The 15,943-nt window shown below is 45.9% G+C and overlaps 1 protein-coding gene across 1 annotated transcript in view; it reads left to right on the top strand.

The window, feature by feature from the left end:
* The window catches only part of LOC116463753 (unconventional myosin-Ie), a 231,182-nt gene that overhangs the window by 203,080 nt on the left and 12,159 nt on the right, over positions 1 to 15,943 (top strand). Inside the window, exons 23-26 of the mRNA XM_032147009.2 lie at positions 6,061 to 6,207; positions 8,129 to 8,286; positions 10,963 to 11,055; positions 15,557 to 15,758. Of these exons, the coding sequence (XP_032002900.1) occupies positions 6,061 to 6,207; positions 8,129 to 8,286; positions 10,963 to 11,055; positions 15,557 to 15,758 (600 nt within the window). The remainder of the gene's footprint in view (positions 1 to 6,060; positions 6,208 to 8,128; positions 8,287 to 10,962; positions 11,056 to 15,556; positions 15,759 to 15,943) is intronic.

Genomic DNA, 15,943 nt, shown 5'->3' with positions numbered 1-15,943 from the left:
TCCCATAAGCATGATCTTAGCCCATCTCTAGCTCTTACAACTAATGTCAGTGCACAGTGGGCCTACAGCTCCCTATTCAAACCAACCAACCATTCAGTAACAGTTACGAGACAACAAAGGAAATGTGAGCATGACTAAATATTTGGTATGAAGAATTTATTGTTTATTTCTGTAGGTGTGATCATGTTTTTGTGGTTAATTTTATATAAAGAGACTTTATCTTTTAATGATATATACTGAAACACTTGAGGATGAAATAAAGGCTGAGCGCAGTGACCCACGCCTGTAATCCCAGCACTTTGGGAGACCAAGGCAGGAGGCTCACTTGACCCCAGGAGGTTTGAGACCCACCTGGGCAACATAGTAAGACCCCATCTCTACAAAAAATGTAAAAATTAGCCAGGAGTGGTGGTACGTGCCCGTGGTCCCAGCTACTCAGGAAGCTGAGGTGGGAGGATTGCTTGGGCCCAACAGGTCAAGGCTGCAATGAGTCATGATCATACCACTGCACTCCAGCCTGGGCAACAGAGGGAGACCCTATCTCAAATAAAAATAATACCATAGTTTTTACTTTGGTTTAAAATAACCTGGAAGTTATTTTAAAGTGGAAGCAGGGAGAGTGAGGTTGTAGATAATTGTGATTATCTGTGGATTGGTGCTTGAAATCTGACATGTGGTGGTTCATTCTATACTACTTTTTATTTTTTTAAGACAGGGTCTCACTTTGCCACCCAGGCTGGAGTGCAATGGTGCAGTCTCGGCTCACTGCAGCCTTGACCTCCAGGTTCAAGCGATCCTCCCACCTCAGCCTCCTAAGTATCTGAGACTACAGGCAGGCACCCCGACTTCCAGCTAATTTTTGTATTTTTTGTAGAGACAGGGTTTCCCCATGTTACCCAGGCTGGTCTCCAACTCCTGGGCTCACGGGATCTACCCACCTCAGCCTCCCAAAGTGCTAGGATTACAGGCATGAGCCACTGCGCCCGGCCCTACTCTCCTACTTGTTTACAATTTAGAATTTTCCATAATAAAATGTTATTCTAATCCTCCAGTAGACATAAAATTTTTAGAAGTCTTTATCTTTTCTAAACATACAGATATATGTCTAGTTGAATTATGGTTAAAATTTTTTTTGAAGTTTTCTTTTACAAGAAAAAATAGGATCACAACAGGTAGAAATAGGACCAATAGCTCCAAGAGGTATTAAAACTATAGTTTGTCAAAGGGACTCCAGGATAATTTGATCAGGAAAAATCCTTATTTAAATAAAAATTAGGCTGGGTGTGGTGGCTCACACCTGTAATCCCAGTACTTTGGGAGGCCAAGGGGGGCCTGGGAGGTGGAGGGTGTAGTGAGCCGAGATCACACCACTGCACTCCAGCCTGGGCAACAGAGCGAGACTCCGTCTCAAAAAAATAAATAAAAATTAGAGTGAAACACTGACACTTGCATTTCTGGCTTCATTGGAGACTTGGGAAGAATGTCAGGAGGTAACACACCAATACATGGAGTTGAGACACAGGATTTCGGAGGGTATGGTGGCTGCTGGCAGAAGGCCATGCCTGAGTTTTTGAAGGATACTCCCAGAGTTGCTTCTTGTTCAAGTACTGGCCTGGCCCCACTCTTATTTGAAAAACTCAATTGCAGGAAGGGTGACCACAGGTGTAATGACCCATGTTCTTGGCTTTGCTATTGTAAGTGTTGAGTTCGGTGCCATGGAAGCTCTTATTTGGGGCTCTCTGATGAGGCTTCTCATTTTTCTTCTCATTCTGGTAGCTGATCACCAGAAGGATGAGACCAAAAGTTGTGTGGCTATCTATCTGGGTTAATAGATTTCCCAGTACTTATCTCCAATTGGAAAAACAACCCGTAAGACGGTGCTTTAGACAGAGGCTCCAGCTCCCTGGTCACAGCATTCTTGCCCAGAATGTTTCCTTGCCTGAATCCCCTAAACTTTCTGGCAATAAAAACAGCCCACTTCGCTGCCTGTCCTGCTGACCTGAAGCATTACTGGCATCTTGACTTGTCAACATCATGGGATTGAGCACCTACCTGGTGCTGAGCCCTGGTATTCGAAAGTGGATGAGGCACAGTCACTGCCTCAGGAAGCTCCTCTCATTCTGGAAGGGGGAGCAGACAGCTGAGTAAACATATGCCTTACTACAAGTGTTCCCAGCATGGTTTAAAGGATACTCCTGGGACACAAAAGAGGAGAGTGGGTCTTTGCACCTGTGGGTCAGGTGAAGCTTCTTTGAGCCGGACACATCACTGCTGAGGCTTGCACCTGCGTCCGGGCTTGCTCAGAGAAGTTAAGAAGGTTCTGAAACTGGTGCCACTGGTTTCTCTGAGTGGTAGAATTCTGGGCAAGGTTTATTTTCTTCTTGATTCGCCTCCGTATCTTCCAGTTTACTAAAAGCAGCATGTATTTCATAATCAGGAAAGACTTTCATAAAAGCTTAAATAAAGGCAGGGCTATCCTTGGAAATTGCCTTTTCAGCTTTAAAAAAAAAAAAAAAAAACTCCTTCAGGACTTTCCTTGGTGTTTTGTAACTAACATTTCTGTGAAAAGATATATTGGTTAAGAGAGTAAAACAAGATTTTCTAGTGTTGTCAGCAATACAACAGTAAGGCGCAAAGACGGAGGAATAAAAAAACAAGGGCAGATCCAAACCAGAGACTAGAAAGAGGTCTTTCAACACAGCTTACAGCGTCAAACATCTGTAAGGAATTGCAGCATAGGAATAAGTCAGGGGTGAAGTCCAAAGATAAGTCTGACTTTTTAGAATAAACACAAAAGCTTTGTTTTCAGGTCCAGGAGCATGGGCTAAGGAGAGCAGAGTGAGCTGAGACCCTGGCCTGGGTGAAGGTGGTCTGCCTAGCTCCAATGCCTGGATCACTGAAGGGAGGGGATTTTGGAGTTGATGGTTAAAGTCAAAGTGTCCAAACACATCTCTTCTCATTTCTAGATTCATGCTGATAATTGACCTTGAAGTTTTGGCCCGCTTGCTTTTTTCATTATAATAGTAATGAAACTCCTAATAAATCTAAGCACATTAAACCACTCAAGGTGACTTGTGTTGGGCTCGTTTAGCCCTGTTGAATAATCACCATCCTGCCACAGTTCAGCCAGGCCACCAGGCATGACCAGACATGCCAAAGAAAGCTTTGAGCAAACAACCAAAACAGGAAGGAGTTTCATTCCTCACCCCAAAGGCCAAAAAGTAGAGCTTCTTGTTTTACTCTGGTCTGTTGCATGCACTCTACCTAATGCAGGCGGGTTCTTACACCTGGGCTAGGGTGCTAGGAGGCTTAGACTTTATTAATTCAAAATGACTTGGAAGAGCTCTTTTGAGCAGCTTTTCATAAGTGCTTTTTTTTTTTTTTTTTTTTTTTTGAGACGGAGTCTTGCTCTGTCGCCCAGGCTGGAGTGCAGTGGCGCGATCTCGGCTCACTGCAACCTCCGCCTCCTGGGTTCACGCCATTCTCCTGCCTCAGCCTCTCCGAGTAGCTGGGACTACAGGCGCCCGCCACCACGCCCGGCTAATTTTTTTTTTTGTATTTTTGGTAGAGACGGGGTTTCACCGTGGTCTCGATCTCCTGACCTCATGATCCGCCCGCCTCGGCCTCCCAAAGTGCTGGGATTACAAGCGTGAGCCACCGCGCCCGGCCTTCATAAGTGCTTTTTGGGGTTTTAGATTGCTGGCTGTACCTTTAAAGGGAAGGAGGACGTGTTTGTTCCCAGGCACTGTAGAACTGGCATGTTGGCCCCGAATTGCCTTTGCATGCGCTGTTCAGTGACGGAGATGAAAACCGTCTGTTGTTTAAACCACTGGTTGTTAGTTTATCCTTGATCCCAACTATCACAGGAGTGGGCAAGAAGCATGGCTATGATGTGTGGATGTCTGAAAACAAACATCTGAGGTAATGATACTGACCAAGTGCTCCACCCAGATGGCCACTATTTGTCCAAAACACACGTAAAGTATTCTGACTTCACATCCAAGGGAAACTCTTTGGCTGCTCTTCAGTAAGCTGGCCATGAAAGGACCAAGCTCCTTTCCCCTGACGCTGGCCTCTTGCTTCCAGTGAACTCCATTCACCGCCCCACCCCACCCCCATGGTTTGCACATGCTGCCATTCTACACCTTCCTATCCAATTGTCCTGTGGTTCCTTCGACCTCTTTTTCTCCTGTGGATTACCAAGCCCCTTTCCTGTAGGAAGACTGAAAGTGGGTAATTTGTGAACAGTAAGAATTTAATTTTTACAGTTCTAGAGACCAGGAAGTCCAAGGTCAAGGTGCAGGCAGATCTGGTGTCTGGTGAAGGCCCACTCTCTTCTTTATAGATGGCACCTCTTGTTGTGTCCTCACATGGGAGAATGACAGTAAGGGCAAACCACTCCGTCATACCTCTTCTGTAAGGTCACTAATCCAATTCATGAGGACCACTTCCTTGTAACTTAATCACCTCCATAAGGCCACAATTCTTAATACTAGCACATTGGTGAATAAGTTTCAACATCAGACCGAGGCAGAGGCTGTGGCTACAGCTACTGGCTCCATCAGCTCCGGGTCACTAGCTCCCTGTCTCAGTCCAGAGAGAAGGTTCCTGACAAGCCTGGGATAGTCCCCCAAGATTCTCTGCCCAAGGGAGCCCTGTGATTCCAAGAAGGGCCCAACCCCTACCTTGACCAGTGAATGGGGCTGAACAGGGATACCACAGGAGTTTCCTTCTAAATGGGTCAGATTTTACATGGAAGAAGGATCCTGGGTCTCGAAGATTCTCTACAGCTCAGTCCTCTGTGTGATCCCCTTGCCTCATCATCTGGCTTTGTCACAGCCACAGTAATCCCATTGGTGCAGCGACACCAGGTGCTCCGAGAGCAGAGCAGAGCAGAGCTCCTGAGCAACGCTGCAGGGCTCTGGGTATACAAAGAACCATGCCTGTGGCACTTGGAGAGACTAAAATGTTACCATGGTCAATTCACTGAAGCAGGTTTGCCTAATTTGTTTCTAATGCCTGGGAAAATGCTTACAATCCCTACTGAAATCCCATTCTTCAAAGTGTTGTCTTCCGTATTTGGCAGTGGTACTTGGAGATACTCGTAAACTTATTTATTATAGCCTTTGGGGTGGTGGCGCCATTCACCTGAGTGATAAATCTAACAGGGAATGCAAATTCTCAATTACATACATGTTGTCACTTTCTACCAAGCCTAGCCAGGCCTGAAGATGGAACTTTGTCTCATCAACCTCCCCTGACCACCAAGCGTTTCCTTGGAGCTGGGTCTGCCTCAGCGTCTCTCTGCCATCACCCTGTAGCTTCTAACACCTGCTCCCCTCCAGGCATAAATTTCTCCACAATCCCACCCTGTCCAAACATGCAGTTCCCGCAAAGGTGTGTTCTTGTCTGACAAAATTCATTAGCTTGAAGGTGATGATTTTTGCTTGTTTGCTGTTTGTCCATCTGGCCTTCACATCTCTGAACTTGGACGTGTCTGTACATTCTAGTAGCTCCTGGCCTGCAGTGTCCACAGAGCACTGTTTTCCAGAAGGTTCTTAATAAGTACCTTGAAGTCCAGGACATTGGCTTCCCTCTTGGTAACCGAGCTTATGATTCTTCAAGTTCAAATTTACTACAATAGCTACAACCATATCATAAATTATACTAACTTGGAACTTAAATGTAGAGTTATCCCTTTTCAGCTGCATTCTATTCATAACTTTCTGGATTTTTATGGATCTTAAAAACACAAGTTGGATTTGAAAATAGATTTTTTTTTAATATGGGCTAAATTGTCCTTAAGTTCCTGATTTTAAAAATCATATGGAAAAAGTACTTTGATTATGCTTTTTTTGGGCTATAAACTTTCTTTGAAAGCAGATTTTAGCAATCTCATTATGTTGTTGGTTTTGTTTGAAAGATTATTACTTATAGAAAGAAAGACTGTAAAATCTTAGCACTATCTTACAGGATTTTTAAAATGGAAGAAAAAAAAAAACCAATAGAGTAAAGAGAAGCACAGCTTTCACCAAGTGTGTTTGTCCAATCTCTTTACAGTACTATGCAGGATGACATTTTTATTCTCCATGAGCAAGAGTATGACAGTTTGCTTGAATCTGTCTTCAAAACTGAATTCCTAAGCCTCTTAGCAAAGCGTTACGAGGAAAAAACCCAGAAGCAACTACCTCTGAAATTCAGCAATACGTAAGTCCGGATCTGGGACCCAAACTTCTGCGTGTAGCTAAAAAGGGGTCTTGATCGCACCCCTGGGATTCAGGATGGGGCTGGAGGAGGCCTGCGAGGAGGAGAGTGGGGTCTGGCTGGCCCCAGTGGAACCTTAGAGACTGCAGAAGACAGTCTGGATAGTAGTCACAGACTTTGAAAAGGTTACTTTTGCATTTCTGTGAAATAATGACTTCATAGACTAGTGTATTTTATCGTTTAGACAAAAATCACCTAAATGAGGCAGACAAAGGCAGATTTTTGTATATCACCCAAAAAAAAGGGTTTTTAATTTAGCAGAGCAGACAGGAGTAGAATCAGGCTGGAAGCAGATGAAAGTGACAGAGGTGGGGGCTTAAATTCCCCAAACCAATGCATAATAAAACCTATTTATTGGTAGGGCCTCTGGGGGCTTGAGGACTACAGGTGGCCAATGTGTTGTGTAGATGGTTCACCTTTCTTTCTTTCTTTCTTTTTTCTTTTCCTTTTTTTTTTTTTTCGAGATAGCGTCTCGTTCTGTTGCCCAGGCTGGAGTACAGTGGTGCTCACTGCAACCTCTGCCTCCCTGGTTCAAGCAATTCTCCTGCCTCAGCCTCCTGAGTAGCTAGGATTACAAGTGCTCACCACCACACCCAGCTAATTTTTTTTTGTTTTTAGTAGATATGGGGTTTCACCATGTTGGCCAGGCTGGTCTTGAACTCCTAACCTCAAGTGATCCACCTGCCTCGGCCTCCCAAAGTGCTGGGATCACAGGCTTGAGCCACCATGCCCGGCCTCACCTTCATTTCTTTTGGCAACATGATCTAATGGACCAGGTACTGGCATACTGTTGACCCTCTAATCTCATATTTGCTGAGTAAGAGTTATTTAGCTAGTCTGGGCAATATAGTAAGACCACATCTCTACAAAAAGTAAAAAATAAAAAAAAAAATTAGCCGAGTATGGTGGTGCATGCCTGTAGTCCCAGCTACTCAGGAGGCTGAGGTGGGAGGATACTTGAACCCAGGAGGAAGAGGTTGCAGTGAGCTGAGACCGCACGACTGCACGCCAGCCTGGGCAACAGAGCAAGACCCTGTCTAAAACACAGAAAGAAAGTTATTTAGATTTTCTTTTTAAATTTCCCCATCTATAAAATGGGAGTATCCTCCATCTTTTCCCAGCTACAAGAATAAGGCCAAGACAAAGCCTTAATATCATGATGAGGGAAACTTATAATAGGCAGCTATTTAAAATTATGATTTTTCCTTCTTATGATATGAGAAAATAGAAGTTAAAAGCAGAATAAGGATTGCATAATGCAGGCATATATGCAACATGGAAGCATTAAAACTGGCTGGGGAGTTTGGGAATTGCAGGTAAATCCTGCCTTCTATTTGGATTTTGGTTGCTAGTGTGTGTCTTTTTCCATCCCTGGGTGGGATGTGATGGTGCAAGAATAGTATGGGACTAAACAAAGCCAGGTTCTATGCTAGAGTCTTCAAGCTGGCCTGTGTCTGGCATCTCTCAGTCCTCCACAAGCACAGAATCAGGGACAACAGCCAGAAGCACAATGACAGCACAGTGGTATGACCTGGAAATTGTCTCTTTCCTCTGTCCCCTCAGCAGGCACCCCTGAGACCACCTGACAGAGTGGCATTGGCATATTAGCAAGGTGTACCTCCCTCACCACCTGGTGTCTCACAGTACGGGGCCCCAGATGCTCCTCTTTCTGGCTCATTGTCATGCAGCGATAGTGCCACCCCATGGATGCGGTGCGCATCCTCAGGGCCCTGCTCCTGGTGTAGATTGTCCGTTCTTGCCTCACGTTTATGCTTTTCCAGCAGCAGAACTCCATGGCGGGATCTCTGAGCACCGTTTTCTCACTGTGTCCTTCGACCTGTTAACCCCATTGTGCTTTTTGCAGGCTTGAACTGAAGTTGAAAAAGGAGAACTGGGGTCCCTGGAGTGCGGGGGGCTCCCGGCAAGTGCAGTTCCACCAAGGCTTTGGAGACCTGGCTGTCCTCAAGCCCAGTAACAAAGTGCTGCAGGTCAGCATCGGACCTGGACTGCCCAAGAACTCCCGTAAGTGCTCCACGGGCCCTGCAGGCAGAACTGCCGCCGCTCCCCCGAGTCTCCTGAGCAAATGCTGCACACATGTGCACAGATGTGGGGGCTGAGAATCAGTACACCTTCTGCTTCCTGGGGCTCAGGCTTTCTTCAGAATGGAACATTTCAAACTAAAGCAACAGCAAGGAAAATGAGCAGGTTAAAAGTTTCTGAGGGACTTGGTACTTATGTATCAGTACACCTGGCATTACAATATTCTGGTTAAAACAAATCAAAATTGGTTAGCTTCAAATTTCCCCTCCCTTTCCAGTCAGATCTTGTCCACTATACCAACATCATCCTCTATGCCACCTTTAAAGAAATTGACTGGGACAGGCGCGGTGGCTCACACCTATAATCCCAGCACCTTGGGAGGCCAAGGCCGGACGATCGCTTGAACCCAAGAGTTCTAGACAAGCCTGAGTAACATGGCAAAACCCTGTCTCCGCACACAAAAATAAAAATATAAAACTTAGCCAGGCATGGTGGTGCATGCCTGTAGTCCCAGCCACTCGGGAGGCTGAGGTGGGAGGATGGCTTGAGCCTGGGAGGTCAAGGGTGCAGTAAATCACAATCTTTGTTGGGGTGCCACTGCACCCCAGCCTAGGTGACAGAGCAAGACCCCGTCTCATTAAAAAAAAGAAGACGAAAAAGAAATAAAACACCATACACACACATACACACACATGCACTACCTCAAACCCCAGTCTAACTCCTTCCCTGGCCTTTTTCTATTTATAATTGATATTTATAAACATATCTATAGTACACAGCATAGAATAATCATATATGCTATGCATGCATATACTGTGATATTGTTCTAAAATTTAGCCTGTGTGTGATCACACACATGAAGATGCCATATATACAATAACTGTTTCTAGGCCAGGCACGGTGGCTCGTGCCTATAATCCCTGTACTTTGGGAGGCCGAGGCAGGTAGACTACCTGAGGTCAGGAGTTTGAGACCAGCCTGACCAACACCCCGTCTCTACTAAATACAAAAAACTAGCCAGGCGTTGTGGCGTATGCCTGTAGTCCCAGCTACTTGGGAGGCTGAGGCAGGAGAATTGCTTGAACCCAGGAGGCAGAGGTTGCAGTGAGCTGAGATCGCGCCATTGCACTCCAGCCTGGGCAACAAGAGCAAAACTCCATCTCAAAAATTAATTAATTAATTAAATAGCCGTTTCTCAAATCTGTCTGCAGAGGTGCACCTTAACATGTTTTCTAACATATTAATACAATATCAATAAATGCCATCATATCTTTATATATGTAGAGCCACTCAGAAAATGTTGATGTATGTCTGTGTATCCGTTAGTACTTGCAGAAAACAGACAGCAACTTTTGGAGGGATTTCTGAAGCGATTTTTCAGTAAAAAGATGTGGACAGGGTTTAGGGAACAAAGTAGGGACCCAGGGAAAGGGAGTGGCAGGAAATCATTATTACCCGCAAACCTGAAGCAGCAGAGGGAGGAACGAGGTGAACTGAAGGCTTCAGGCAGGAAAGAGGCACATGAAGTCCCCCACCTCCCTCCTGACACTCCAGTCTCCTGCCAGTGCCTTCTGTTGGCCTGGCCTATAGGCCTCACCCCACTGGAAGGCAGAGGCCTGGCTGTACACAGGACTCAGACCCCAGGGCACAGAGCCGGGCAAAGAAAGGCTGCAAATAACCAGCAGGCTATGTTTGTGCAGCAGGCCCCAGAGTGGAAATTGCCCAATAAGTGTTGGATTCTATCTTATTTGGGGTGGGGAGAGTGGCCTGGGTACTGGGAGGGAAGCCCCCAGCAGGCCACATTGGGTTTGCCCCGATCCCACGTGGTTGGTTCTCCCAGGCCCTAGAGCTGCAGCTCCTTTGCTGTGTCTGCACTGTGCACCTTGTCACCTCCTACCCTTCTCTATTCTTCAGCTCTTCTCTTTATAAGAAATTCCCTCTGCACCCCTCTTCCAGCTGGTTTAATCCTACCTTCCTTCCTGTTCCATTCTAGACCCTATTTATTGTTTTTCTTCCCCACATAGATGTCTCTGCAGAGATCTCCTCTGGCTCCTCTGGCCCTGCTGTCCAGCCCTGACTGTGACCCACAGTGTGTTCCTTTGGCCCCAGCTTGTTCCTAATTCCTTCATGTCTGTGTCAAGGGTACAAGTCTGCTTCTACTCCTTGTGGTCTCTGTGTTTAGTTCAAGGACCGTAGAACACACACTCTTGTGTGCAAGGCGCTTGACGTAGGCAGGCATGCAGTCAGTGCCGGAACAGGCTTCATGCCAACCCCACTGATCCGTAGCATTAGTGAACCTGCTCAGCCACTTCGCATTTAGAACATGAATGCAAATATTAAAATGTTCCCTCTGTCTCTCTTAAAAGTCTGCAAAAATAGAAACACCTTTGTAAGATGATCGAATGATCATCTTTAAAAACTACTGTCTCTAACATTTCAAAACTGTACCTCTATAAACCTATCCTCCAGCCCCTCCCACCCAATAGCTACCATTACATACTTCCCTCAACTGCTCCTTCTCCACTGCAACTGTTCTCCTGCAGATCCACCTGAGAACTGGAATCTAAGCTTCTCAAAAATTTTCCATATGCAAAGAACCATGAGGATCCATAAAACCAACCAGTAGCACTGATTTTAACTTTGTCTTGTTTATTTCAGGTCCTACCAGAAGGAACACTACCCAAAATACAGGTTATTCCAGTGGGACTCAAAATGCCAACTACCCAGTGAGAGCTGCCCCTCCTCCCCCAGGTAAGCCAGCTATGTACCGTAGTCTGGGACCACTAAATCTGGACCCATAACTTATAAAATATGTTTGGGAAGAAACCCATTAGCAAATCAATGCACACATATTAACCAGGCATGGACCATTTCAGTGCCAGATGTACAACACAGCAGCCCTACTTGAGACCTCAAAATTCAGAAAAATAGGAGTCAGTGAGACTGAACTGCGGCTGAGTTCGCAATCTGGATTTCATTACCTCGAAATATTACTCCCTTAGGAAAGGCTTCTGACAGAGAGAAAGGAGTTCCTTGTCCGTGACAACCAGACTGTTGTCAGCTTTTAAGACACAGGATGCTGCTTTATGGAAATAGGGGTTTACAGGTCTAACCCCACCACCACTACCCAGCTCCGGCCAAATACCACTACAGTAGCCCCCCCTTATCCTTGGGGGATGCATTCCAAGACCCCCAGTGGGGGCTTGAAAATGCAGTTATTACCAAAACCTATCTATACTTTTCCAGTTTAAGTTTTCCACAAAACCAGCAGAAATTTTTTTCTTTCTTCACAATGTTACAGATAGAAGATTCATTGTTACTGAATTTACTTAAAGGAAGCGCTTTCACTTAAAGGAAGCGCTTAATGGCTTCTCTGTGGCATATCCAAATTGCCAGCTTCCTGGGGCCATTATGAATAACTAGATGGCTGCTTAGTGACTGATGACGGGGTAGCGCACACAGCATGGATAGGCTGGGCAAAGGGATGATTCGTGTCCTGGCAGGACAGAGTGAGATGGCACACAACTTAAGCCTTAGGAATTGTTCATTTCTGGAACTTTCATTTAATATTTCCAGGCTACAGTTGACCATGGGTAACTGAAACAGTGGAAAGCAAAATCATGGATAAGGAGGGGAGGGGGCTACTGTTTTGTAAGTTATAGCAGCTTAATGACTGAATAGAAGAAATTTGTTTTCTATTTTCTGAGATTAGGATTCAGGAGGCCTTGTTCAAAAAAATAAAGCAATATCTGAGAGTATTACAAAATTGTTATAAAATTTATGCTTATATTTCATATTTATCTCTTCTTTTTTTGGGATGGGGTCTCAGTTGCCCAACTGGAGTGCAGTGGCACGATCATGGCTCACTGCAGCCTCAGCCTCCCTGGATCAAGCGCTCCTCCCACCTCAGCCCCTTGAGTAGCTGGGACTACAGGCACGTACCACCACACCTGGCTCATTTTTTTTTTTTTACTCTTTGTAGACATGGAGTCTCACTGTGTTGCCCAGGCTGGTCTTGAACTCCTAGGTTCAAGCAGTCCTCCCACCTTGGCCTCCCAAAGTGTTGGGATTAAAAGTGCGAGACACTGAACCTGGCCTCTCATTTTTAATAATAAAAATGTAAGTGACATACCCAGACACTCTAAACCTGAATCTAAGATTTTCTGTCTCTAAAAATCTGTGTAGTGTTTGCAGAACGCTTGCAAAAATACATAAAATCTTTTAATGTTTTTCCATCACTCACAAAATTCAGTTCATAAAAAACTGCTCCCAGAGTAGTTTGGTATTAAGCAGTTTAGGATTCTAAGTCTGATAGGGTCATTTTGAGACTGTATTTGATTCCAATCTTCCCAGCCAAGAGAATTCTATTTGTACCAATGTCCAAGATAAAGAGTAAAAAGCATTTCTTGAGGTTGGTCACGGTGGCTTATGCCTGTAATCCCAACATTTTGGGAGACCAAGGCAGGAGACTTGCTTGAGACCAGAAGTTTGAGCCCAGCCTGGGCAACATAGCAAAACCCCATCTCTACAAAAATGTTCTTAAAAATTAGCTGCAGCCACGTGCAGTGGCTCATGCCTATAATCCCAGCACTTTGGGAGACTGAGGTGAGCAGATCACTTGAGGCCAGGAGTTTGAGACCAGCCTAGCCAACACGACAAAACCCTGTCTCTACTAAAAATACAAAAATTAGCCAGGCATGGTGGCGCACACCTGTAATCCCAGCTACTGGGGAGGATGAGGCACGAGAATTGCTTGAACCCGGGAGGTGGAGTTTGCAGTGAGCTGAGATCATACCACTGCACTCCAGCCTGGGCAACAGAGCAACACTCTGTCTCAAAAATAAATAAATAATAAAATAAATTTAAAAATAAAAATTAGCTGGACATGGTGGCACATGTCTGGAATCCCAGCTACTCAGGAGGCTGAAGTGTGAGGCTGAGGTGGCTGTGATCATGCCATTGCACTCCAGCCTGAGTAACAGAGTGAGACCCTGTCTCAAGATTAGCTGGGCATGGTGGCATGCACCAGTGATTCCAGCTACTCACAAAGCTGAGACATGAAAATTATTTGAGCCGAGGAGGCAGAGGTTGCTGTGATCTGAGATCGCACTACTGTACTCCAGCCTGGGTGACTGAGTGAGAGTCTGTCTCCCCTCCCCATCTACCTGCCCCCCTCCCCCAGAAAAGGGCATTTCTTTAGTCTCTGGAATCTCACCATTGCATGCTAAAGTATGGACACTGGGGCCCAGCAGTGAGAAACTAATTCTCGTCTCTTTTGGAGTCCCCATCCTGCCTTGACCCGGCTCTGTCTCCTCCTTTCTTCTTTGAAGAAAATCCAAGCACAAAGGAACTTAAGAGAAGCACTGTAGTATCATATTACTGCGTGTGCGCTGGTTCCAGTGGAGAATTCTGGCCAAGTCCACCTGGAAAGCTCACTGGCCTCAGCTAGGTTGGCCAAAGTAGCCTCAGATCAAATCAGGCCACAAAGTTTCCGACCTTGAGCAGGGCTCCCCAGCTCTCTAAATGACAGTTCCTTCATCAATAAAGTGAGACAATGGGACCAGATCCATTTGACCAGCACTTCTCAAACTGTCTGTGGTGAAAGACCAGGGGTTTTCAGGGGGTTTAAAAAAATTTCCAGTCCATCACAAACCATACATTTGTATGATACAATAAAAATGAATTAGTAGAAGAATGGAATTTTCAAAACATATAAAATATATGCCAAAACTTCTTATTATAAGATGCAACAGGCATGAAATAGATCTGTCAAACTGCCATGAACGTTTCTAAACGCTTACTCTTCATTTCTCACCTTATCATGGACCAGGGGATCTCAAGCAGCATGTGGGGCAGCCCCTGTGGGGACCCCACTTTTATCACTGGCCATGTGACATCCCGAGGGCATGTCACACTCTTAAGATGCCCCTCTCCTTTTGTTGGGATCCTAGGCAGCAAGCAGGGTCCTTCTACCCTCCCCCACCCCAGACCCTGTGGGAGCCCATTCAGCTCTCACTCACTGAGGGAATGAGGTCAGATGAAGAGCGGCTGTTTGCCCCAAATGTCTAGTTCTGATCTGGTCTGGTGGCCTGTGGGAGGAAATTGCTAGAGACATGGATGGATGAGGAGCCACCCCTTGAAAGCTCCACCCTGAGAAAACCGTGGTTCAAAGTAAGAATTCCACCTATTATTACTGGGCAGGAAGAACCCTCTTTCTGTAATAATAAGGATATAGAGAAAATGCTTGTTGGAGCTGGAAGCCACCAAGCGGATTCTGGACCTGTTTCGTGGTTCTTTCGTGAAGAACTGAGACTGTGAAAGATCAGCTCTCTTGCTCATGATTAGTGTAGCTCTCAGAGGCAGGGCCAGAACTGAACCTGTAGTCCTTCTCTGAGGGTCATCCCACTGGTACCAAAGAGTTCTCTTAATTTGGTTGGAAGAGGTTTTTGGGTGGGGTTCACCAAAGTGGGCCTTGAAGAGTCTTGTTCTCTTTCTCCACTCAGCCCAGATCTGTCAATGCGAGAATGAATAAGGGCCTCTTCATACGTAGCATGGAATGCTAATGCCCGAGTCAGCCAAGACGCATGGTTTGGAGCCTGCCACTGTAACCCATTACTTGTTGGCTAATGCGATTTTAACTAGACATCGCTGTTTGGCTGAGAGAGCTTGCTCCATCCGGACTGATCCAGCTGGGTGGCCACTTTTCCCTTGCCTGTGTAGAGTACCCCCTCTGCCTCACACAGCAGGCTCCTGCCGTGGATGCCCAAGATTGAGCCCTCGAAAATGGATGTCCAGCTGTTTAAACAGCTGCCTGCCAGCCCTCTTGAGTCATAACCTCATAATTTTTCTTAGGCCCAAGAAGGTGTCTCCCAGCCAGTTGCAAGCTTACCTTACGGTGGGCTTTGAACCTCAGGAAATCTGGGGATTCTGTTGCCACCAAGCATGTGCTGAGTGTCCGCTGTGTTCCGGGCACATCCCGGGAAGCTGACCATGCATTGTTGTACATGTGAAATACATACAATTTTATTTGTCAGTTATACCTCAGTAAAGCCCGGGGATGGGGAGAACAGTGAAGCAGCTCTAATTCTCACGATGTGTTAGCAGTGATGCCTTCCATTTTTTTCAAATGCAGAAATTGAGACTCAGGAGTTAAGTAAGCTGCCCTTTGTAGTACATGGAAGAAATGTGGAGAGACTTTTGCCAACGGATCCAAACATGTGAGCCTTATTTCCTTCTCTCTTCCTCTCTCTAGGATACCATCAGAATGGAGTCATCAGAAACCAGTTTGTGCCACATCCCCATGCTCCTGGAAGCCAGAGGTCCAATCAGAAAAGCCTGTACACCTCCATGGCCCGCCCGCCCTTGCCTCGGCAGCAGTCTACCGGTTCAGACCGAGTGTCGCAGACGCCAGAGAGCCTGGATTTCCTCAAGGTCCCGGACCAGGGAGCTGCAGGGTAAGATTCTCACATCCTGTGGATGAAGCCGGCAAGCTCCATCTCCATCATTCAAAACAAGGGTTCATAGATTCCTGTGGGCCGTCAATACAGGATTCTAAGGTTCAGTTTTCTACCTCAGTGCTACACGCCAGGACCCAAGGCTGTGGGGCTGTGGCTGGTATTTCTAAAGGTACAGCCACATT

The sequence above is a fragment of the Hylobates moloch genome, unplaced genomic scaffold, assembly GCF_009828535.3.
Source record: "Hylobates moloch isolate HMO894 unplaced genomic scaffold, HMol_V3 SCAFFOLD_58, whole genome shotgun sequence".
Taxonomy (NCBI): domain Eukaryota; kingdom Metazoa; phylum Chordata; class Mammalia; order Primates; family Hylobatidae; genus Hylobates; species Hylobates moloch.
The sequence above is the reverse complement of the archived record's forward strand: the minus strand, read 5'-3'. Positions and strand labels throughout refer to the sequence as shown.